At 42.3% G+C, this 26,083-nt stretch overlaps 1 protein-coding gene across 4 annotated transcripts in view; it reads right to left on the reverse strand.

Moving 5' to 3' along the window:
• Positions 1-26,083, reverse strand: part of LOC310749086 (TGF-beta receptor type-2-like) — a 40,955-nt gene that overhangs the window by 11,250 nt on the left and 3,622 nt on the right. For 3 of the 4 annotated variants that reach the window (XR_014541477.1, XM_083585504.1, XM_083585503.1), the window contains exons 1-3: positions 22,751-22,978; positions 7,384-7,534; positions 5,587-5,789 (exon numbers count right to left, since the gene is read on the reverse strand). Coding sequence is in view for 3 of the 4 variants with exons in the window: in XM_083585504.1 (XP_083441630.1) it covers positions 5,587-5,789; positions 7,384-7,534; positions 22,751-22,802 (406 nt within the window). In the remaining variant the exon portion in view is untranslated. Of the gene's footprint in view, positions 1-5,586; positions 5,790-7,383; positions 7,535-22,750; positions 22,979-26,083 lie in introns of those variants that run through there. The other variant, XM_083585505.1, reaches the window with a different exon arrangement.

Below are 26,083 nucleotides of genomic sequence, written 5' to 3' on the forward strand. Positions count from 1 at the left end.
CAGGAAAGAGACTAAGACTGGGCACCACTATCTTTCCTTGTGAATTGAAGATTATGGAGCCGATTGATTGCTATTAGGCCAGGTCTGTAAGAGCTGGATTATAACCATGCCAAATGCTTGAAGAACAGGCTGGCTAATCTTTGTGGAAAAGATCCTGTTCTGCAGTTCCTAGTGGCTGAAATCACTACTAGGATGGGGATGTTTGTAAACCGCACTTGCAGCTATAGCACCTTACAGTACTTGCGCCTCTGATTCGCAGATGCTGCAGACTGTTGCAGGAGCCTCTTTGCTGCCACCTGCTGGTTGTAATGTGAACCCACTGCTGCCCCATTTGCTGGGAGTATTTGCAATGAAACAAGCTTTACTGCTGAGTTTACATTGCAACGTTTCTGCATGCTGAGATCCACCTAAGGGATGCTCACTGACTGCATCCTTGAATAAACCGTAAGTAAGGTCCATGTGCGTGCATTTGTACACAGGCTTAAAGGTGTTGTTTTTTAAAAAATGAAACTCATAAAAGAAAGCATACAAACTAACACAATGAACTAAAATGGGAACAGTTCATTCAGATAGCTAATAAAAATGGAAACTATTTTAAGTTTGCAAAAAAGAAAGCTACCATTGATGCTAAAGGTTCTTTAAAGTCTGGGGAAAGCATAAATGATTTTGCCTGGCAGCCAAATGAGAGTAATAAGGGTGCTACATGGGTCTCAATAGGAAGGTTGGCATCCCAAAGCTGAGGATCTAGATTAAAAGGGCTCTTTTTGGGCACTGCCCACCACACTTCAGATGGTGAGACCAGCTTAAGGAAGGCCTCAGGCAGTGACCTCAGTGGATGGGCAGATTGATATGGGAGAAGATGGCCCATCAGGTATTAGGAAGATAAACCTTGTGGCTTTAAGAGTTAATACTGGCACTTTCAACTGAACTTGGAAACCTGCTGGCAGCCAGGGGAGTTGTTTTCAATACAGGCAAGATATGAGATATGATCTCTTCTCCCCATTGCAAAGAGATAGGTGCAGTTCCTCACTGCTGCTCATGAAATTCAAATAAAATCTTTGAAAGGATTCTTGGCCAAGTATAATACTGAGGAAGAGAAGTTCAAGAGCCATTCCCTAAGCAAAAAGCCTTTGCTGCATGACCTCAGTGGGTGCAGCCTACAGTTCAGATACTGGAAAAAGAAACTCAAAGCGTTTGGCTGTTTTACTTGGCAGTTTACAAAAAAATAAAAATCTGCCACAGCTAACTTCTGCTAAGCTGTGAATGTTTCTAAAATAGGCATTGAGTTCAAACCACAGGATCAACCTCAAATGATATAATTTGAGTTTGTTTTGGAAAGCGCGAAGCCTGGCTATCTCCTGCTTCTCTAATGGATTTACCTGATGGGTATGACTACATCGCTAAAGGCTGTGAAATCCAATGGAAAGCAGAATTGTTTTCAGAGGATTTTCCAGGACTTCTCTTATGTGCAAACCCTGAAGTAATAACTGTGTACATAATTCCCATCAGCTGCTTAAGTATGTTGCCTCCCGGGCTGCAAAGTCATCAGCTTGTAGCAGGGATCATTAAATGAGCCTGAAGAATTATCAGGCAGGCAGTTGTTTTCTATGAAAACAAATGCTGAAATGTAAAGAAAAGGAAAACCATCGCCTCATATTTCTCTGTGCCTCCCACTGCTTTTTCTGCCAGAAATGAATTGGTTCTGGAAGAAAGAAAGAAACCCACCTCACAGTCAAATGAAACAAGAAATGTTGAGGGCATCTAAATATTCCTCAATGGATATATTCTGAATCGAGCAATATAATCTCTATTAGGTAGATTTAGAGTTATAATATAGCCTTGGCCACCTTCCTGTGGTCCTTGCCTGCTCTCAAAAGGGTGTAGGAGGATAAATGGCATATAATGAATATGGTATGCTCCTTGCTGAACCCCAAACAATAATGTGCCACTGCTTTAAATGATCCAGGGAAGCCAAGAAAATATGAGTTTCTTTGCATACTGCTAACTCTAAAGGGCCCGAGGTAAAACTTCACACACAGTATATCTATAATCAGTGCTTTTTTCTTAAAAAATTTTTAGGGGTACTCTCATTTTGACTCAAGAAAACCACCATTTTATAGTTCAAATCAGGAAAAAGAAATACAGTAAATGGACAAAAATACAAAGATTCACAACATGTTTAGGGGTATGTGTATCCCTGCAGCCCCTCCAGGAAAAATGCACTGTCTATAACAGGGGTCAGCAATCTTTTTCAGCTGTGGGCCGGTCCACCGTCCCTCAGACCATGTGGTGGGCCGGACTATATGGGGGGGGGAATGGACAAATTCCTATGCCCCACAAATAAACTAGAGATAAATAAAAGCACACATTCTACTCATGTAAAAACACCAGGCAGGCCCCACAAATAACCCAGAGATGCATTTTAAACAAAAGGACACATTCTACTCATGTAAAAACATGCTGATTCCTGGACTGTCCGTGGGCCAGATTGAGAAGGCGATTGGGCCTTAGGTTGCCTACCCCTGGTCTATAATGAAAAGCAATGATTTTTGTCGCCGCCACTGCACTGTCCATTTGACCTTGGCACTGGCTGCCATAAGATGTGATCATAATCCACAGTGTAACTTATTGATAACTAAAATGATAATTCATTTGAGGGCTTCCCTCACACAATACTGGCAAAACCTGGAAGTGATGGCCACCGACGGCCACATGTTCTTAGTACGCTTTTCCTGTCAAACAGTTTCGTTTTATGTTATGTGGACTTGGTCTGTGTTGAAAAAAGAAAGTGGACAATAGCTTTATCCAGTAAATTGGTTGCTCATATATTCCTTGTTGAGAGAACAGTCACTGGCCCTGTGTGCACATAATGTTAAGCCCAAACCATGGCTAATCCTGAATAAGTGTGTGTTTTTACAGTAAAAATCAAGTCTGTTTCATTCCAGTCCTCCTGCTGTAAGGTAAGGTATGATTTGGCTTAATTTTATGTCCAAACCCATGCTCAAGTTTCTCTCCCTGGACAGATTTAACATGTCAAACCATTGCTTAACTCAAGGTAGCATGGCTGCAAGAGGACTGAGGGAACAGTGAAGTGGCTGTGATTTTTTCTGTTGGTACCTGAACACTTGCACATTCACACTTAGCCATGGTCTGGGTTAGTGTTATGTGTAAGCCAGACCACAGCAAACAGTATCAACTGTGTGCAATGACAGCAATCACAGAATGCTAAGTTCCTACATGTTCAACTAAAATTCTATTGCTCTCTTGCTTCCAACTACGGTTTGTTGTTGCTCCTGTTGCTTTTTTACTTGTCTTTCCATGCAATTAAGATGCAACAGTGCAACCTTGATTTTTATATGTCACATATCACATGACATATAAATAAATATTTGCATTAAATGTTGCATTAAAATAAATAGTCTGTCCATCATGCCTGTGGAATTTTCTGGAGCACCATTTATAATTCAGCTATAGATTCTGAAGCTGATAATGTGACTTAAGGGGCAATTTTCTTCCTAAAGCAGGCTACGTAATCATTGCACATTGGATAAACTCAAGTTTCAGTTTCACAGCTCAAAAACTGCATCAAACTTTACCACAGTTTGGTCCAAACTAAGCAGACCCACAATTAGGGCAGGAGGGATGGGGAGAGGCATCTCCCTGCTACATTTTGTTCCTTCCCACACATGACCCAGCCTGGTGTTTTATGTTTTTGCCTGACAGGCAAACTTTCAATGGAATGTTTGGGAGGTGGGGAGCTGTGGTTGGGCCATCTCTGTTTTTAGACTGTATAAGCAGGAAACAGATCCCATTCCTCGCAAAACTAACATCTGATAAGGTCAACACTGAAAGCGATGGCTTAGCTTACAAGTCTAAAATAATACTGGCTTGAACATATGCCTACGGAGTCAAACCATCAATCCACCATGGGTCGCCAGTATGCTGCCCTTCCAATGTTATTGGACTGCAATTCCCATCTTCCCTGGCCATCAGCTGCTCTGGCTAAGGCCCACGAGTCTAGCAGCATCTAGAGGTCACCTTGTTGGCTACTACTGGTCTACTTTAATGGTCAGTTACGGTACTTTAACTGATCTACTCTGACAGTCAACGAGACCTTAGGCAGAACTCCTTCCCTGCCTTGCAACATAGGCTACTTTCACACTGAACATTTACTGTAGAATATTTACACTGCATTCTCTCACTTTTTCTGGGGAATCTATAATGTTGTGAACAAAACATTCCCCTCTCATGTTCTGTCCAGCTTCCCTCCCCCCGCCCCACTTCAGAGCTCAGAAAGTGAAGCTTTTTAAAATTCAGTTGAATAGCTGCATCATTTCCCCAGCTGTAAACGGCCAACTGTGTTACTACAGTGGTACCTTGATTCTCTAAATTCAAGAGAATCCGTTCGACTCCCAAAATGGTTCAGAAACCAAGGTGTGGCTTCTGATTGGCTGCAGGAGCTTCCTGCACTCAATCGGAAGCTGCGGAAGTTGCGTTGGACGTCTGGCTTCCGAAAAACGTTCGCAAACAGGAACACTCACTTCCAGGCTTGTGGCGTTCAGATGCTGATTTGTTTGGGAGCCAAGCCGTTCAACTACCAAGGTACCACTGTAATCCGCCAGGTTAGATTGTTCAGTCTAGCCATTTTCTACATTATGCTGGAGTCATTTTTTTCTCCTCTCTAGGAATTGACTCAATCATTCAACCCAAATAACATTGCCTTTCTATCAGTCCTCTCCTCCCCCCTTTCACCCCAATTGCAGCAGGGGCAAGAATGACTGGGAATGAAGATGGGGGAGAAAGGATTTTACACACGCACCCCAACGGCAGAGGCGGATTTAGGGGAGCGCAATCAGTTTGCCTACACTGGGTGCTACACCGAGAGGGCAACACAGGGGGCATCGCAACAATGACAAACAACAGGGGGGGGGGTTTCTATATGCAAGTACAGCTGCTAGAATAGTGATTGCTGCTAGGTGGAAGTCACAAACTATACCCACAAAGGAGGAATGGATTTGTAAACTAAATGAATATTTTATTTTGGCAAAATTAACTGCTATAATAAAAAATCAGTCAAATCAAAAATTAAAAAAGGAGTGGAAATGTTTTGATGAATATATGGCAAAATATTGCTTAAAAAAAGATATGCTAATATGCCTAGATTAAAATGTGAAGTACTCGATGGAAGAAAAATCAGTAAGGAAAGATAATAAGAATATATAGATGATTTGAGAAGGTTGTAGAATGCAAAGATTATTGTAAATTGTATAATATGGAGGAAATTGAGTGGGGACGGAGGGAAGTGGGAGGAAGGAGAAAGGAATAATATGATAGATTGAGGAAATAGAAATGTAAATGTATGGGGGGATGGGGAGGAGATGGTGTTGGCTTTGGTACATCTGTATTGTAAAGTATTATGTGAAAACCAATAAAAAAACAACACACACAATGACAAACAACGGAAGGTGAGAGGTGGGGGCGCCACTGAAATTTTAAAGCCAAATGTCTGCCACTGCCAACAGTATGAATAAAAATAATCTCCTCTAAGATGAGGAAAGGTGGACTGAAACCAGGAAGAATACTCACCATTGGTGTGCTTTTCAAAAATGAGTTTGTCATTGCATTCCTGTTCATTCACACAGCCACAGATGTAAAATATCCCCTCCTCATTGTGCTGACGGACCATAACACACTGGGATGTGTTATACTTGGGAACCATGACATTTTCCACGGGAAGCTGCGGATTGTGACAAAGAGTACTCACTCTAATGCTCTCGTTGTCTTGTTTCCTGAAATGCATAATTAATCGGAAAAAATGATCACTGTGAAGGTAGAATAATGTAAGCCAACATTTATGTACTTGTTCATAAACAAATAATAAATCAGTCCTGAACATAGATTCAAGTTACAAGAAAGGAGATTCCAACTAAACATACAGAAAACCTTTCTGACAGTAAGGTAAAGGTAAAAAGGCAGAAGATCCCTGGACGGTTAGGTAATTATGGGGCGCGCATCTCACATCAGGCCAAGGGAACCGGTGTTTGTCTGCAGACAGCTTTCTAGGTCATGTGGCCAGCATGACTAAACCACTTCTGGTGCAACAGGACACCGTGACAAAAACCAGAGTGCATGGAAACACTGTTTACCTACTGCCACAGCAGTACCTATTTATCTACTTGCACTGGCATGCTTTCAAACTGCTAGGATGGCAGGAACTGGGACAGAGCAATGGGAGCTCACCCCGTCATGGGGATTTGAACCGCCAACCATCTAATTAGCAAGCCCAAGAGGCTCAGTGGTTTAGTCCACAGCACCACCCACATCCCTCTCTGACAGTAAGAGCTGTTCGACGGTGGAACAGTCTCCCTCGGGAGGCTGTGGACTCTCCTTCCTTGCAGGATTTTAAGCGGAGGTTGGATGGCCATCTGCCATGGATGCTTTAACTGATATTCCTGTATTGCAGGGGGTTGGACTAGATGACCCTTGGATCCCTTCCAACTCTATGATTCTATAAATGTACCTTGACACAGTAGCCTACGTAGTGCTTTGTACAAGGGGTGGAATTCACCATTGCCTGTTACAAATGTTCTGCGGATTGCCAGATCCCTTCCTCTCCTCACCCCGCATACTGTTCTGGGGGTTCTCCTGACAATTTGGGGGGGAGAGTCTTGTTGCACAACTGGAGGTCCTTGCACAGGGCTTCTGCTGATGGGGCTCATTAGGTGAATGCTGCCCAAGGCTGTTAATATTTCCCGATGCCAACTGGAAGTGTATCCAAATGTTGTCTTTGGGCTTGTTCACACTGGATCAAAACACAGATTTGCACCTGCCTGCCTCCCCATTGATGTAGTGGTGTCCACATGGCAGCCTCCTCATCATAGTGTTGTCTTGAACCTGGAAATGTAAGGTTTTTCCATCCTTGGAAAGTCCAAAATAGACAGGATCAAAAACCCCACATTTAAAGGGGTGGGGGAGGTACAGGACAACACTTGCATTCCTATCAGATGAACTCCCATATAAATTAAAAATGTCAATTGCTTGTCCCCAACTGTGACTTTGTACTTAGTAGAATCCTCAAGATATAATGTGCAGCAGTTGGAAAATGTAACTGCTAGGTGTGGATCTTTCCGTAACTATGTTCTTGCACTTTATTTTACATTTAATATGTAAATGTTTTTATTAACAGAGGTGCCAGAACCCACCTGAGAGGTACCAGAACTGAGTTCTGGTGAGTTACGGCTTTAAAAAAAGCCCTGCTTATAATGTTTATATTTCCTTTTACCCATATTCTAATATTATCTGTGCATTTGATTTCATTGACAGTTTGTTTCATCGCCCATTAGGGATGTGCTTAATGAGGGTTGGTGCTCTTTGCCTGCTTACCATATAGACACACAGATTTCCTCTGACTTTTCACAATAGGAGCTCAGATCACAGTTGCTGTAGCACTCCTGATCTTTACAGACTGGGTACGTGTTATTACACCACTTACATAAATTGCTCTTCACATTCCGCCCTCCTTGGCCGTTATGTGCTGTGAATAAAAAGAAATCAAACAAAAGGAGCTTCTTTAGTTGTTTGAATGAACAATTTTGTATATATGTCTCATCTGCTGATTCTGAGTTCACACATGACATACAGTACTATGATACCGTCATCCACGGGGAGAGAATGCACAGGTTTCACATATTGCAAGCACCATGTGAATGTGTGTGTCTGGTGGAATCTAGATACACATAAAAAAATGTTGTGAAAATGGTTTTTTCAAAAACGTTCTGGAAAATATATTGAATTTGCCATAGCTCACCATCGCCATCTAGTGTCACATTTGTATGATGCACTTGACAACACACTTAAAACTCTTTATTTGCAGCTGTATAGCTGAGCCTTTTGTGTGTGTGTGTGTGTGTGTGTGTGTGTGTGTGTGTGTGATAAGGGATGCGTGTGTGTGGGATAAGGGGATTCTCTTTCTGTAGCAAACGCTGACCATACTCTGTTTCCCTTTAGGCCTCATTAAAAGTGCACTCATTAATTCTGTGTCTTGCATTCACACATCCACGCACTAACATGCACAGTCACAAGCTTTCTGGGTGTTTCTGCATACGTTTATGTTAATGCATAAAGGGACCCCTGACCATTAGGTCCAGTCGTGACCAACTCTGGAGTAGCGGCACTCATCTCGCTTTATTGGCCGAGGGAGCTGGTGTACAGCTTCCAGGTCATGTGGCCAGCATGAGTAAGCCGCTTCTGGCAAACCAGAGCAGCGCACGGAAACACCGTTTACCTTCCCGCCAGAGCGGTAACCTATTTATCTACTTGCACTTTGAGGTGCTTTCGAACTGCTAGGTTGGCAGGAGCAGGGACCCAGCAACGGGAGCTCACCCGTTGCGGAGATTCGAACCGCCGACCTTCTGATCGGCAAGTCCTAGGCTCTGTGGTTCAACCCACAGCGCCACCCGTGTCCCGATGTTAATGCATAGGAACATGCTTATAGCAAACTTCATATTCTCTCAAGGTTGCACTTCTGTTATGGGGATATTGTATCCACTGAGCACTCAAAGGGCAATATACTGCAATGGGTTTTGCTGTAAGGTTTTTCTTTTCTTTTCTTTTTGGTGAATAGGACTATCACCATGAGTTGTTTTAAGGCAATATGTGCCAGAGTCTTGACAGAGGAGGCTGTTAATAGTCCTGGGTATTCAGGTGATGTGTTTCCATCGAAACTAATTATCAGACAATCCTCCTTGTGTCTTATGAATCGGGCAAAAGCAGACCTCCTCCCCCTTGATGATGTAATCTAGATGTCTTGTGTGTGAAGAGAAACGATAGGAAATGCAGTTTGAATTCAGAGTATTAGAGGAAATTAAGCCCCTGGTGATTTGATGATCTGGTGATCTGATGTAGACTTTGGCTGTCTTTTGAAGTATTTAAGCTGTGTCTTTACCTATAATCAACCTTCATATCTGTAAATGAACTCACATATTACAAAATGCCATAAGCCTGCCACTGACCTCCTTCCAAAGGAAGCAGAACCCAGTAAGTTCTGTACACTCGAAATGGGCTGAGCATAATAATCTTGTACATATGGTGCTGTGGTCCGGGGACAACCCATGTGTGATGCTCTCAGAACCGCTCTGACATTACCTTTTCACATGAACAAGACTAGGAGGGAGGGATCAAGCAAGGGCCAAAATGTGATTGAGACACATTTTTGCTGATCACACAGAAAAGGCCTTCTCTCCCACAAACATTTGTGTTGACCTATCTGGCACAGTTCTGACAGATGGAGAAGACCAAAAGTAGCAGAATAGCAAATTAAGGCAACATGCTTGATTCAAAAATCAAGACAGTACAGAACAAGGGCCTGCCTCCCAAGTCAGTTTCATTGAGGGTCAAGGAAAACACTATTAAGCTTAATCTCATCCACAGGTGAAATCCTGTGACCATCAGGGTTCCTAACCCTTGCTACTAGAAGCTTGCACAGCTCCCCAATTCTTTGGAATGAGGCAGAGCAATTTCGTTAGATTCAGTACTTAGCAAATTTGTTATAGACGAGAGTCAGTGGATGCTGTTTCAGAAGCTGAAAAGCAGACCTAGATATCTGGTTCTGATTATCATGATGTTCTTCCAAAGAATATTTTATACCAATATTCAGATTTGACCCTTTATTGTTCTCTAGTTTCTGGCAACCAGCAATAAATCTCCCATCCCATTTCCTGATGCATAAAATGAAATTTTGCATTACAAAAGAGACAGTAATCCTATGATTGGTGAATTCTGATGTGTGTGTGTGTGAGAGAGAGAGAGAGAGAAAAGAGACAGACAGACAGATAGACAGACAGACAGACTTTGCAACAACGTTGACTAGTACAATCATTATTGGCTACCACCAAACCCTTATGTCTTCAATTTATTCTTGGAGACCTCATCCTCATATTTAATTAGTTTATAGTTCGTTCCAAGTTTTGCTTTCCCAAACTTTTTTTTTTTTAAAAAAAAGTTTTTATTTTGATGCTTTGCATTTGCCTCTGCAACATCTGGAAAGCTTTTTGTAGAAGCTTATTGTTACTTTACTGCCTGTGCAGCTTTATTAAATTATCTGAGTATTAACATTGAAAGCATTCATCTGGGTTTCATTAGGGGTAAGATGAGTGATGTGGCAGTTAAACTACAAGCTAATGGTTCAGGGACACAAAGTTCTAATAGTAGTTTTAGCAAGTTTCTTGCCCTGATTTTCACTAATTAAGAAGCTGGGCTCCTATGCAAAAGCTTGCCTTCCAAAACAGATGGGGGGGAATCACATGATGAACCAAGCTAGCAATAACCTCTCACTGAAAGTTTTCGTAACTTGGTGGCAGTGTTTTATCTGCCACCTCTATAGAGGTGGCTGGTACCCACTGAGACTGGTGGGGCAGAAGTTGGGGAGCCCAATAGTAGGTGGAGCCAGAGCCAATGACAGGCAGAGCCAACTAATTCTAGTTTTGTCTCCATCCTTGTCCCTGCTGAATTCTCTGCAACAAGGGGAAACCCTGAGATTGAGGAGGAAGAGGGAGCTGACACCTCCCCCTGCCCCCCAAGACTGGGTGTAAATAAGGAGGGGAAACTGGTTAACTGAGCTTGGTGGGGCAGCCCCTCACTTGCCCTAATGGACCAGCCTACCAGCCTTCCCCAACATAGGTCCCCCAAGTTGTATGGGATTACAACTCCCAGCAGCATGATCCAATGGCCAGGGATGATTGGAGCTGTAGTCCAAAACATCTTGAGGACACTAGGTTGGGGGAGACTGGTTAGTACTCCCCACCTCCAACCCTAATTTGCCTTTGCACTTAAGATCCCACCCCCCTCCATTTGGACTGGTCTTGATGCATCTTGTTGCACAGCTGGTGGTGATTTTTCTTTCGAGGCAGTGTACCAATCAGAACCAACATTCTTTTGAACGTCTCTTTTTTTTTTAAGATTACATGTGCAATTCTTGGGTGTGTTCCTAGTGTGATTTGGCGATAGCTCCGATTAATGGGCTTGTTTACTGTGGGTCCCATGATTGATAGTAGAATCTCATCAGGGCCAGTTCACACTGCAAATTCCTCCGCATAACTATATAGGCAGCAACGCAACCACATGGTGAAAGGCTAGTAGGGCTCTACGCATGAGGGTGATGGCAAACCTATTTCTGTTAGTAAGTTGTGCAAAAGGTACAGATGTGGCCATATGAAATATCTGCTGGCTCGTTGCACGTATGTACAGTATTGTTTAGCACTAGTCTTTCTTCACAACCCAACACTGCACATCTGCACACAGTGGTGCTGCCAGGGCGGGGCTTTGGGGCAGAGGTCCAGAGCCCCTCTCAGCAGAATGAGCAGGAAAGCTGCCCCAAATGCAGCAGGACTGGCTTGCCATATTTTGAATTGAGTGAATATGGATTCCAGAGCCCAAAATTAAGAACTGCATCTACATGATCATCTGGAGCAGTGGTTCTCAACCTGTGGGTTCCCAGATGATGTTGGACTACAACTCTCATCATCCCTGAGCTCTGGCCTTGCTAGCCTGGGGTGATGGGAGTTGTAGTTCAACAACATCTAGGGACCCACAGGTTGAGAAAGGCTGATCTGGAGGAATGTGACAGTGTTGCCTGGCACCGAGAAAGAAAATATAATTGACAGTAGGAGATAAAAGCAAGAGTGATCCATTCATTTATGCGATGAACCTCAGTTTTTCCATAGAGTGCCTCTTAATGCATATGTTGCCCCTATTTGTGTACTTGCCTGTCTTCAATTTATCTGACAGCTGTGTCTAATGACACATAGGCAAGGCATCTTTCCCTAAAAGAAATATGCTTCTGGGATTGCTAAGGCACCAGTGTTGTTGATTCTTCCATGTGTATCCAATAATTTTCAGCCAGCACGCTTCTTCTTAGTGATCCTGTTTGCTGTATCAGTTACTTTTAGTTCCTCAACGCTTCCTACTTGGAAGCACACAGTTTACACCCTACTGATGAAGGGGTTGATAGGTCTATGAGAGCCTATGGCTCAAGAGGATGGGTTCTCCTCAGCCTAACCTCAAAAGGGCCATTAGCAAGGGTTTCAAAATTTATCAGGGTGAGACTGTTTAAGTCACATGGGAGGAACACTTTTTCACACTGAGGATGTAATTGCATTTCCAAACACCTTTCACATAGCTTATATTAAGGGAGGAAATCTTGGCTTGTTTTCAAAGGATTTACCTGACTGGAACTACTGCACATGCAAGAGAATGAGATAGTAGACCCATGAGCTGGTCGAGAGGGCTGGGCCATTTTGGACTGTAGGATGAGAATATACACACACACACACACACACACACACAGTGGTACCTCAGGTTAAGTACTTAATTCGTTCCGGAGGTCCATACTTAACCTGAAACTGTTCTTAAGCTGAAGACCACTTTAGCTAATGGGGCCTCCCGCTGCTGCCGCGCTGCCGAATCATAATTTCTGTTCTCATCCTGAAGCAAAGTTCTTAACCTGAGGTAATATTTCTGGGTTAGTAGAGTCTGTAACCTGAAGTGTATGTAACATGAAGTGTATGTAACATGAAGTGTATGTAACCTGAGGTACCACTGTATATATATATATAATGTTCCCCCAAGAAAATAAATCCATGCAAGCAGGAAACTAGCAAACCAGGGAAGGGTTATAGACCAGTTATTTCCCTGTTCTGCTAGCTTTATATTTTCAGGGAGTTATTTATTTTACATAGGGAAACATAACCACGCCAATCTGAATGGTTTCAAGTAGAACTTTCTCCAAATGATCATGATTAAGAAGAATTTCACTTTAAATTTATCAAAGAATGGACTTACATAGTGTTTCCAAGATTAGCTATAGGGTGAAAAGAACTTGGCTCTTCATTCAGTTTCTTTTTGTATTCATCATGAAATGTTAAGGAAACACCAGTCCTGTTTACATCCAATTATTCAAATCCCTGTGATATGCCCGAAATGCTGAAGATAACTGAACACAAATTATACTTAATGAAGACACATTCACTAGCCTGTTTTCCTTTTCCATAGCTCTCATTCTTTCAAAAAATAAACATGCCTACAGTGCTATCGAAGGCTGACCCAATACATTTTGATGCCTGAAATGAAGCAGCAAATGGCACCAAGTCAAGTTATTTTATCACCTGAGACATAAATAAATCCCACAAGTGCCTCTCCCACTTTCTGCCAGTAAAAACACAATAATAAGTTAAGTAACTAATAGTAGGCTGCCCTTTCATGACATCCAAGATATGCTACCTGGGGCAGGCCTCATCCATTATATGGGGAAGATAACAGGATATAATAACATCATGAGGAGCCTACTCCCCATGTTCTTGCATAAGTCCCTGCCCAGGAATTTATCATGGTGTGTTTCAGCCTCTTTTCTCAGTGGATATTCTGGGTTCATAGGAAAGTTTAATTATTTATCTCTTCAGGCCTGCTGGCGATCCCTGCACCGTACTCTAATCTCCACTGGCACACATTTTGAAATTACCGGTAAAGATACTGAAATGAAACAGTTCAAATTAATAACAGCCTTAATTGAAAGTCATTATAAGACTTATTTATGGCCTGTGGAGAAGGGGTGGCGTTCTTTTCAGACACAACTTGGTCAGCACAAATAACCACAGACGCTGAACAGGAAACTTGCACAACCCAAGGGTCTTAATGAGAATTCATGAGGGGGAAATGGCAACAGAAGCAGCACTTAGAAAATATATTTCAAAGACAAATATACACTGAAAATGCCCGGGGGAATAATCCATTCCTTTGCCCCATTTTTGCTATCTCTGTGTCTATAAAATAGCGGTTAAAGCCTCTGCTGGTCATTAATCTGTATTAAATTATTTAAAACAATCCATTAGATTTGTTCTGCATAACGTTTAAGTCATTGTATCTACATAGTCATGTTAGTATAAATATGATTGGGGGGTGAGGTGAAACACAGCAAACTTATAATAAATCAACTCCTCTCTTTGAAGACAGTCCAGTTATCCCTGCAAAATGCATATTGCATTGTATTCATTGGCAACAGACAGCACTAGTGTCTAATCCAATAAACTTCAGTTCTATATCTGGTGCAAGCAATGGGGAGAAGGCAAAGGTGAATGTCAGTTTAGTGAGAATGGAACAGAGAACAATAGGAGCCCCTGCCTCTAAAGATGTGACTTTGCGGGGAGAAGGCAATACTGTACAGTTTTTGGTTTTGGCAGATGTCCCCTTGGTGCTGCTTTCTGATAGCAGCTATCACACAGGCTCTCTTATTCTCTGGTTGGTATACATTATAAAATTCTACACACTTCTGTCATCAAGCTGGTACGGAGAAAATATGGTGGCCAATATATTTTTGCTTGTGTGTACGTGCAATGGGGATTCGTGGTCAATCCTGCTACCCTGGTACATACACCTGCATGCGTGTGTGTGATGGGAAAGTATTTCTTCTCTGCGCCTTTTTACTTGTTACTTTCACAATAAATCTTTTCCTTTTCCCAACTAATCAGACCTCAGGCCCCTGGAAATAAAGTAATGGAGAAGCTGCATGACATTCTAAACTACAAAATATGTTGAACAAATATTCTCCATTTGCTCTGGGATTAGAAGATTAAGCAATAAACATTTACAGCTATAAAGCCAATTTTCTCCTCTTTAGGGCTCTCTTTCAAGTTTAATAAAAGAGTTTGCTCTCATAAGCTGATTTACAATCAAGATTTTACTGAAGCACTTTGTAGAAAATTATTCAGATCAGTGAACAAAGAAAATCCTTCAATAAAAGGGGGAACATGAGAAATTGCATACTGAATTGGTGAATCCAAGAGCAAGTCGTGGCCTCTTCTAAAATCCATTGACACCAACAACAAAAATTCCCACTGACTTTGGGGGCTTTGGCCGAAGCCTAGAAAATACTTCAAGAGTGGCAATATAATAATAATATAATGTTTGATATTTTTCTTTTATTGACAGTTTTTTCATAAATGAATGAATGTAGGAACACTGGAAATGGCTTTCCCTCACTGACAACCTGGCGTCGTACAGTCCATTCTCTGTCATCAGCAGAATTTGCTACATGTGTATACCAGGCAGATTAGCCTCGGTGCCAGATAAACAGTTCTCACATTCATCCAGGTATTAAGAGTACAAGATCTAACTTGTCTGCCCATTTGTACTTGGGCACAGGCTTGATTCTCGCTGAGGTGGTAATGCCTGAATCTGGGCCTCACTATTTCAAACTGCAGTTTGGGTTAATATGGTGGAATCTTTGGGTTTTTCTTTTTGTCAATGTATGAGCTGCACTTCAGGTAACAGGACTCTTAGGATGACATGTGAATTAAAAAATTATATCCCTCACATTTCAATTAAAAATAAGGAGGTCTGGAAGGACAGGTTAGAATGGTTTCTCCTGGCATCTAATTTTCTGTATGAAGGGAATTTCTTTTTAACACATAAGCTCCCACCTGCATTCTGAAGTGGTTCAGAACAAACAGATTTATTATCTCAGTGACAAATAGCCCACTGATACCCAAGTATCATATTTTGTGTTAAGCCCTCTCCACTTCCTTAAACAGTGAGTTTCCAGGGATAGGGCTACACAGCGTTTGGTTTCCTTTGGCTGAGAGAACCCTTAAATCTTATGGTGACTTTGTTATTGGGTGGAAATTAGATATAGATCACCTGTGTGGGGTAATTAATAAAAGCATTGGAAGGATTGCTGGATCCAAAAACACTCGAGAGCCCCCAGCAGAGTATTAAAATCACAGGATTATGCAGCACAGTGAAGCATGGGAATAATAGGTTAATAGACCTTTTAAATATCCCGTTGTAGCCACTTACAGCATTTCCCCTCTACTCCTCTTGCAATGAACAGACCACACAGTTACTAAGTTTAAAGGTTTTACTTACAAACAACAAAGCTCAGATTAATGCCTTATTCCATGCAGCAGCAAGAAGAACACAAGCAGAAATCTTGGGTTTACAAAATACAGAAAAATATTTCTGAGAACACGGTCTGTGCTTGAAGCAGTCAAGCCCAGGCATGTTGCCTGGTCAGCTTCACATAGTGGAAGAGAATGAAGAAAGAATCTTCACTGAAGGTGAGGGGGCATGACCTAATTGAGTCTAAGAAAACAATTTATGTGGTCTTAACCCCTTCGTGGGACGCGGGGTGGCGCTGTGGGTTAAACCACAGAGCCTAGGACTTGCCGATCAGAAGGTTGGCGGTCCGAATCCCCGCGACAGGGTGAGCTCCCATTGCTCGGTCCCTGCTCCTGCCAACCTAGCAGTTCGAAAGCACGTCAAAGTGCAAGCAGATAAATAGGTACCGCTCTGGCGGGAAGGTAAACGGCGTTTCTGTGTGCTGCTCTGGTTCGCCAGAAGTGGCTTAGTCATGCTGGCCACATTACCCGGAAGCTGTACACCAGCTCCCTCAGCCAGTAAAGCGAGATGAGCACCGCAACCCCAGAGTCGGTCACGACTGGACCTAATGGTCAGGGGTCCCTTTACCTTTAACCCCTTCGAGGATTAACTAGCCCTGAGTTTAAGAGTTCTATTTGACTGCAGTTTCCCACGTTTGTAATATTTGTTTTACTTACAGAAACACAGGTAGAGGACACTGGAAGTAAAGAAACATCCCAACAGCAGGCAGCAAATCCGCTATCCCTACACCTGATTCTCAGAGAGATCCCATACATTTCCAAGGTTCTTCAATCATCTTGCTTACAAAAGGTTTATTGCTAATGGGAGTTGTAGTTGTACAACACTTGATGGTCCACCAGTTCCCCATCCTGCTGTAACATTATAACCAATCCACATCAAGCATGTCCAGAAGAGTGCAGGCAACTTTCCCTCTTGAATTAAGCAAAGAATCTGACATTGGATCCAAAATTCAGATTCTTAAATCTGCCATCTTAAGTGTGCTTGCCCAGGAGTCAGTCCCATTGAACTCAGTGGGGCTTACTCTGAGTAGGCACGCATAGGATTGCACAGGAAGCAGCTCAAATTTCATGTGACAACTCTGTCCTTGAGACTCATGTTTCCTATATTTTGCTTCCCCTGTAGGAATTGTAGACCCATCTAAGTGGATGGGAAGGAACTGGGAAGGGCAGTGTAAAGAAATCTGGTGTTGTACTTGGAACAGTAAACATGGCAGAAATGTTATCTGTGTCACATTTGAGCAACGGGGGTTTGTGCTCTGTTTTAAGTGCAAATGGTTTACTGGTGATTTAGATGAACTTCCTGGGGAGTGTTTGAAAATTTCTGGCAGGCATTCTGTTTACCATCTGGCAGAAAGACTTTGATGAGCCAACAAAGAGATGTCAGAGCAAAGAAACTGCTATAACTCAGTGACAAACTTCTGTGGTCCACTAAGCTAAGCACTTTCCAGCCTTTTTTGTTATTTTATTGCAATGATGAATCTTGCAAGAGGCTATAAATCATGAGAAGCAAGAAGAAGGGTTTAAAATTTAATGCCACCCCTTTCTTAATCAGACAGTTCCAGTAACCATCTCCTTGCAGCTGATAAAGTTGCCAACTGATACTATTTTTAAAGTCTTAGAAAACTGAAATGTAATTTTTAAAAAATGTTGCTTTATAATCAATTAGCAGGACTCATATTTCTTGGTCCTCTATTTGCTACTCCTTGCAAGTTACAGCAGCGGGGTTTGCAAAACTCAGCCAATAGCCCTCTATGCGTTACAACGGTAACTATAATGCGAACAGCACAATAAGACTTCTTTATTTTATGATTATTAAGTTTATTTATCTATATCCTCCCTTTCCCCCAGAACTGGAACTCAAGGTGGATCACAAATTCCCAAAAGCCTTCCGGAATAAATAAAATTCTAACTCATATGCCAGTCCCTTAGACTTGGTAAGGATTTCAGTTTATACTGAATTGATACAGTATTATGCTTGTGGTAGCAAATCCTCTGATTTATTGAACTGTGTGATGGCATGGAATGCTTATAAACATTCCAGCTGTTGAAGGAAAGCTGCTAAAATGCTTTTAGTCCAGATTTGCAAATGTATTAAAAGGTGGGCTAGGATTAAAACTTGCACAAACCCTGAGGGTAGGGTAAGGTAGATAGGCTCAATGGACAGAGGAGACACAGAAATGAGACAAGAAAGAATTAGTGAGAGGTGGCTGAGAGGAAATAAATAGACTTAAAGCAGCTTTTCCGAACCTGGTATATGTTGGTTATAACTAATGAGTCAATTTTTGGACTGCAAACTTTTCAATTCAAAGTAGATCTGCAGAACATAGAAAGCTTCATTACACCTGTCAGGTTATTTGAACATCTAACTCCTGGCATTGCCTACTGTGACTGGGGTGGACTCAACACACATATAAAAAAAAAACACTGTGAAAATGTGTGTGTTAAAAAAAAGAGTTTTGAAAAATATATTGAATTTACCATAGCTCACTTTCGCCATCTAGTGCCACCTTTGTATATTGAACTTCACAACACACTTAAAACGTTTCATTTGCAGCTGCATAGCAGAGTCCTGGGTTTCAAGCAGAAATTATGATCCTTTTTAACCGGACATTCCAGAAATGGAAGTTGGTATCTTCTGCATGCAACACATGTGTCCTGCCACTGAATTATAGTCTCCCTCAATCGCACTTCATTCGCCATCCTATTGCCATCATCCCATCCCTAAACTTTGGATACCTTATTTTATATGCAATAAAAGCAGGGTTGAGAAAGAACTCTGGAGTGACATGGCCAGTCTGTGTAGACAATACTGAGCTTGATGAGCCACTGCTCTGACAAAAACAATTTACAGTTGCCTTGTGACTAGAAACCAAGATACATGGTGGTAGGCAAGAAAAGAAAAGATGGAGAATAAAGTACTTATTCACATAGCACATAGTTAAACTATACCATTCATTCCCACAAGAGGGAGTAATGATGGTCACCAACTCCAGACGGCTTTACATGAAGATTAGACAAATTCATGGAGGAAAATGTAGCAATGGCTACTAGCTATGTTCTACCTCTACTGTCAAGAGGCATTATGCCTCTGTGTACCAGGAATCACAAGGGGTTGGGGGAGAGCCCTGTGGCCCTCAGCTTCTGCTTGCAGGCTTCCCATGGGCCTGCAATCTGGTTGACCACCATGAGACGCTGGACTAGATGGGCCTTTGGCTGGATCCAGCAGGGCTCTTCTTATGTTTATATGCCACCCTTTTCTCCAAGGAGCTCAAGGTCATGTCCATGGTTTTCTCTCCCTCTTCATTTAATACCCACATCCATCCTGTGAAGGGCAGTGAATGGCCCAGGGTCACCCAGTGAGCTTCATGGCCATGGGGACTTGAACTTTTACCTCCCAGGTCCTAGTCCAACACTAACCATGACACCACACTCAATTCAGTATGCCTACCATTCTCAAAGCAAGTGATAAATTCTGGAGTACAGTCACACTTCGTAACTCCCGCAGCCTTGCTTCTTCTAAGAGTATTGAAGAAAAATTAACTTTTCACTAATGCAGACATTATGGCTTCAATATGAAGCCAGCTTTTGTTCTCACTCCCCTATGCTTTACTTAACAGTCAGCCTGATGAAGGTTATTCACTATTTTGCTACCTTCTCATTGGTCTTAAGAAAGCGATGCTTAATGTTACCTCCTTCCTCCGTTTGGCTTATTTCGTGGGTTTCTTTCCGAGAAAAAACCCCACTTATTTGGCATGCAGAGGACTGGCAAATAGCTTCCCAGGAGATAACATCCTAGTCCCTGCTGCGAAATAAACTGACGCTTCTTCCTTGCCTGTCTCTGCTTTGCCAAATCACAGCTCAAACCCCTCCACCTTGGGAGACACCTTTCATCTCCCCCATCTTCACGTAATCCTTGCATTTCTATAGGAAGGACTAGATCACTCTTTTTGAGAACTATATCCCTAGAGAAACAACAACAACAATAAAATGTGTGATGGAGGATGGCAAGCAACCCCCCGAAACTATCTTCCTGTACATCTGGTGAGAATATCCTACAGAATTTTCCAGCAACCTTGGAAAGATGCCTACTTGCAAATTAAACACAGAAATTAAAAGGCTTTGTTGGTCTAACATGTGTGATTGCCTGTTCCATATGTCCAGTTTGAAGAAAGCCAATCTTATTACTTGCTGGCTAGATACACAGTCTTTCTTTCTGTCACGAAGGAGTCTGCCTAAATTCAAGGCACTTGAGGCATATCTGTACTTGCATTGTACCATAGCTTGCATTCTGGACTGAGACCTCAAAGTCATGCATTCTTAGCCCCACTAAACATTCCCCAGTTGCCTTGGGCAAATCAGTTCTCCATCTTAGAAATGAAAACCACAGTGCCCTATCTGACAGGCTGTTGTGGGTAGGAATAAGACAATGGTTATAAAATACTTCGGGAAGTGCTGTTGAAATGATTAAGAATTATTTTCTCAGGGCATTGATACGAGGTATGAAATATTTGCAGAGAGGGTGTCTTTCATATAATATACCCATTGAACGCAGTGGAATTTACCATCCATTGGATCAGGATGTTGAATAGGCCCTTCCATAGAAATCAAAGTGCTTCATTTTGACTGTTTGGCGCCCAGTATCTGAACTCAGAGGTCCTGATTCACAGTCTCTGATCCTCACTAACTACACAAGATCTTCACCGATGGAACACTGCTACTACATACTATACACAGGAAGAATTAAGAAATTTGTAAAGGTTGGTGGAGGGTTTTGCAAAGGAACATGAAACATGGTATTCCTTACTATTATATGTTACTTTGCTTTGCATTCCACTTTCTGCATTTCTGCTTTACTACCAAACTGGCAACAGAGGGAGTTTTGATCCCGGCACTCCCTTAAAGGAATCGGGAGTAAAGGAAACTCTTGTTGCTTCCAGTCCTCATTCTTTAGCATGCTGTTTGGAAAAAAACGGGGAAGAGCCATAACTCAGTTAAAAAGCATAGGCTTTGCATGCAGAAAATTCTGTTCCTGGCTTCTCAAGTTATGAAGTGGTGCAGTTAGGTAACTGAAGATTTCTGATGTAATAACCTTATGGGGTCCTTTTCTTTAGATGATAATATGAATTATTTCACTTATTCAAAGTCATCCAGCCTTCCAGCTCATTCTAGATTTCTGCCCCAAAGTCATGCCCTTATGATACCACAGCTAATAACCCACTTGGGGTGGCGGGTTTGACCGTCAAGTGGTATACATAAATTTTCTTAAACAAATAAGTCTAGGCAAGACCTCTGCTTGAGAACTTGCAGAGCCATTGTCAAGTGAAGCGGATCAGTCTTTGCCAACTTGGTGCTCTCCAGATGTTTTGGACTCCAACTCCCACCTGCTCCAAACACCTGGAAGGCTGTCGAAGGCTGCAGTGGGCACTATTTGACCAGAGGCATTGATGTATCAGACAGCTTCATGGGTATATAATTCTAGGAGCCTGCCCCTGTTCTTATCGTCCTGTCCCATGGAAGGGGGAGAAACTGAACCATGAAGAAGAGCTCAGGGTTGTGCAGGAAGAGACATGACAAGGCTGCCAAAATAGGTTACTTAAACAGTGCCCCCCCCAGGATAACCCTTGCCCTGTTATTTGTGCTTGTGAGAAACTGCAGCACATGGAACAGGCAGGGTCCTGTCTGTGTGGCTTGCACATGAGCCTACATAGAGCTCTGCAGGATCAGATATAAGATCCAAATGCCTATGAGAAGCCTGCAAACAAGATCTGAGAGCGACAGAATTCTCCCTGCTTTATGATTCCCCCCTTTATGATTCCCAGAAACTAGCATACTGAGGCATACTTCCTCTGAGGCAGAACACAGCCATCATGCCTAGTAGCCACCGATAGCCTTACCCTCCAGGCGCTGGGTACACTGAATTGCCATAACTGACAGCCAAGTAATCATTCATCAAAAGGCACCCTTATGGTTTCATAGAACGACACAGAATGCATTTTTTGTTAAAATGTTGTGTATCAGTGCAATAAACAAATCCCATATAAAGCCATGCTGTTTGCGCCACATATATATATATAAGAAGTGTATATACTTCTTCTGACTTGTGTATATATAGCATCTATATGCGTGCATCTATGATTTAAACAAGAGCCTTTGCAGCCTGGTGGGGCATACTATCAAATCCACGCATGGAAGTTGTATCTTCAGTATTAACAGACCGTTAACAGAAACAGAAACACAGTGCTTGCCACAAAGAATTATTTGCTTATGCGATAGTTGGGCTGCCTTGCCAAGCAGCTAGATGCAATGGCAGAAATCCTCATTTCCCTCCACATCATACTTAATTGGTTTAGTTAGTACTGCACTTAAATTTGTGTGAATGGGTCAATGTGAGAGTGACACAAGCTATGTTACAACCATCTCAAAACCCTGACCATCAAACTATTCAACCAAGTCTTTCCGCTGATTTTAAAATGCTGCAATACAATGTAAAAACAACCAATGCAATTCCCTCCCCCCAAGAAAACCATTAGTTTCTTCATCTAACATTAACCCACATTTGATTACAGCAAGTACCGTAACAGTTGCAGCTACAAGAAGGCTGACTATAGAGGACAAACATCTACCGATAGAAAGAAGCAGAGATTGGATTTTCAAGCCTGCCTTGCAGCTAGCGCTTATACCAAATTATCAGACATTTCTTATCCTTCCAGTCATCAGCAAAGGAGAAGGGAGCTGAGAGAAGGAACATAAACAGCCTCTTGCTTTGCACAGCTGAAGCAGAAGCCCTTTTTTCCTTTACTCACGGAGCAACAGCAGCAGTAGCAGACTCAGAGTGAGGCTCCTCCGGTAACCCATTTTCTGGATCTTGCCAGAAACTGAATCCCTGCTTCACAGCGTTGATCGGTTCATCCTCCGCCAGCCCATCCAGAGCTTGTGGGGCTCCTGTCTAAAATTGAAGGGGAGGCAGATCCAGCTGTTTCAAATCCAGCTGTGCGTGTGTGGGGTCCGCCCAGGAACTGAAGTTTATGAGCAGGCTAAGCTTGACTCTCTGAACACACACAAATATGGGAGGGGGAGGATGGGGAGGGAAAAGTTGGCACAGAGAGCAGGGCTTGATATAATGATGACAATGCTAAGCTGCTTCAGGAAAAAACGGCTCTGTATGGTCCAACGCTGTTTGAAGAGCACCAAATTCCTGCCTCTAATGTTAACAGGTCTACTAAGATTAGATGTACAAATCCTTTTCTTGGAAAGAGAATGAAAGAATCCAACAGTGACTATTGCCCTATGTTATCACTTTCCTTTAGAAAGTACTGGAATTTGATGTTAAGCTTCATCAAATACCAAAATCCGACATTCAGGAAAACATCTGTACATTCATTGCTATAAGCATGTTGCCGTTATCATCATTGGGTTTTTTGTTGTTGTTGTTGTTGCTTTTTTGAAAGCTTTTATTTAAAACTAGTCCAAAGATCTTAAAAGGATACAAAAGCACACCCTATTTTAACCTTTCAGTCTGGCTTCAAGTCTACAGTTGTAGTCCAAAGATCTTAAAAGGATACAAAAGCACACCCTATTTTAACCTTTCAGTCTGGCTTCAAGTCTACAGTTGTACTTCGGGTTAAGAACTTAATTCGTTCTGGAGGTCCGTTTTTAACCTGAAACTGTTCTTAACCTGAGGGACCACTTTAGCTAATGGGGCCTCCCGCTGCCACCACTCAATTTCTGTTCTCATCCTGAGGTAAAGTTATTAACCCAAGGTACTATTTCTGGGTTAGCAGAGTCTGTAACCTGAAGTGTCTGTAACCTGAAACGTCTGTAACCTGAGGTACCATTGTACTGAAGCAGCCTTTACTCACTCTGGTTGATGACTGTTAGTTAGGGAAGAGATGGAGTGTGGTGGTGGGGGGGACCTGCTCCGTTGGCTTTCCTTTTCCATTTCTCCCTGTGGCAGCTCCTTGGGCTGGGAGAGGGAGGCACTGTACTGTAGTGGTTCTGCTCCTTCCTGCAGGGCTACTCCTACCAGACGTAGAACTCAGGGGACTTCAGCTCAGCTCCTTGGCCATTGAGAAACTGCTGACGAGGGGTATTCAGAGATGCGGAGCACGCTTGTCATCAATATGCTGATGACAACCAGTTCTACCTCCTGGTTCCATCTGAATTGGGCTTTGCAAGTGGTGTCTGCAAGTAGTAACTGGCTCTATGAGGACCGATAAACTAAGGCTATATCCCCCATAAGGTGGAGATGCTGTGGGCAAGTGGTTGTTCCATGCCTGGCGTTTAGGGAGACAACCTGTTCTGGATGAGGTAGCAGGCACATAGTCTGGGGGTGTTCCTCAATACTAAGTTGTCAGTTCATGTCTGCATGACCTCAGCAGTTAGGAGTACCTCTTCTCTGGTTTGCCAGCTACGATCATTTCCAGATCTGGATAACCTGGCTGCAGTGATTTTTTAATATATTTTCAGCATGGTGCCATCAGTTCACATCAGAAGCTCCTGCTGGTATAGAACAGCTAGACTGATGATGGGAACAGGTGGCCGAGAGCAAGTAACAGTAAAGAATAATATACAATACATAATACCATAGAGGAAAAGGAGGCAGATCAATTAATACATTAATATTTCAGTGGAAGGATTGTCATTGCAGTCAGACACTTAAATTCCACTGGCATATATCCCTGACCAGTTTCTCTACAATAATATCATAACCATTCATTTTATCTTTGTGGATATTTGGTGTTTATGAGCTGAAAGAAATTAGCATTTTTTCTTCTGGCTTCAGTATATATTCAGCCCAGACACTGAGGTCCTCCTCTGAGGATTTTCTGCTGGTTCCCTCACTGTGAGAAGCGAAGTTACAGGGAACCAGGCAGAGGGCCTTTTCAGTAGAGGCGCTCTACCTGCGGAACACCCTAACCTTCAGATGTCAAGAAAATAAACAGCTATCTGACTTTTAGAAGACATCTGAAGGCAGACCTGTATCGGGAAGTTTTTAATGTTTGATGTCTTACTAGGTTCTGATATATGCTGTGAGTCACCCAGAGTGGCTGGGGAAACGGAGTCAGGTGGGTGGGGTATTATTATTATTACTATTATTATTATTACTATTACTATTATTATTATATTGCCATCTCATCTTTTTCCCCTGAAAACTTTCCAGATACTCTGTTTTATGGGTTCTGCTTCTGCTTGGCTTAATATTCGCTTTTCCCAGCCCTCCTGCAGTCTTTGTGGTCTCTTTACAGCCATTCCGCTTACATGCGGAGGCATCTCTGAAGCTGCTACAGCAGTATATGAGGGCCCCCCCTTTTTTCCAATCATCATTTCCTTCAGGCTTTGGCACCTTTTGCAAATGTTTTTGTGGCTGAAAAGGCCACCAATGATTATTTACTTTTAATTGCTGTCCGCTAGGATTTTTCATCTTATACATCCTTTACATCACAAGCAAATGCATTTGCCTTTTTTTATTATAGTAAATACAAAATTAAAATACACCCTAGTCCACAGCATACTGGAATTTAAGACCTTTGGCTACAAAGACCTCTTCAAAGATCATGTCAGTGTGTGTACATGCATACAAAGCAGAGTGCCTTCATATCCCATTCAACAGACATACTGGGCAGCAGATCAAATGATGAATGAATAACCCATTTTACCAGTGCCTCAAGCAGATTGCCTTCTTATTTTTCCACAGTACTGGATATATATTTATTTAAATAAATAAATAAATAAATAAATAAATAAATAAATAAATAAATATTCACCCTCTCTCCAAAGAAAACAACAACAAAAAAGCAGCATTAGCAGCATCAATTGTTTAAATGTTGAAAATCTCCTTTGGAGATGTATGTGTATGTTAGTGATCTCACCAGTTAGTGTATGTTAGTGATCTCACCAGTTCCCTGCCAATCAGTGCTGTGCACAGACAGGAACAACAGGTTTTCCCCTGAACTCAGGCTGGGATAGGAGAGACTGACCAAAAATGCTGTTAGCATACTTTCACAGTTTACTTGGAGGAGGTCTAAAGTCGAGCACACCCCTTGCGTGCAAAAGATTCCCTCTTCAATCCCTGACATCTTCAGCTAGGGCTGCAAAAAATCTGGTCTAAGACCATGAAGAACTCCTGCCAGTCACCT

The sequence above is a fragment of the Podarcis filfolensis genome (assembly GCF_964270895.1).
Source record: "Podarcis filfolensis genome assembly, chromosome: 1".
Lineage (NCBI taxonomy): Eukaryota > Metazoa > Chordata > Lepidosauria > Squamata > Lacertidae > Podarcis > Podarcis filfolensis.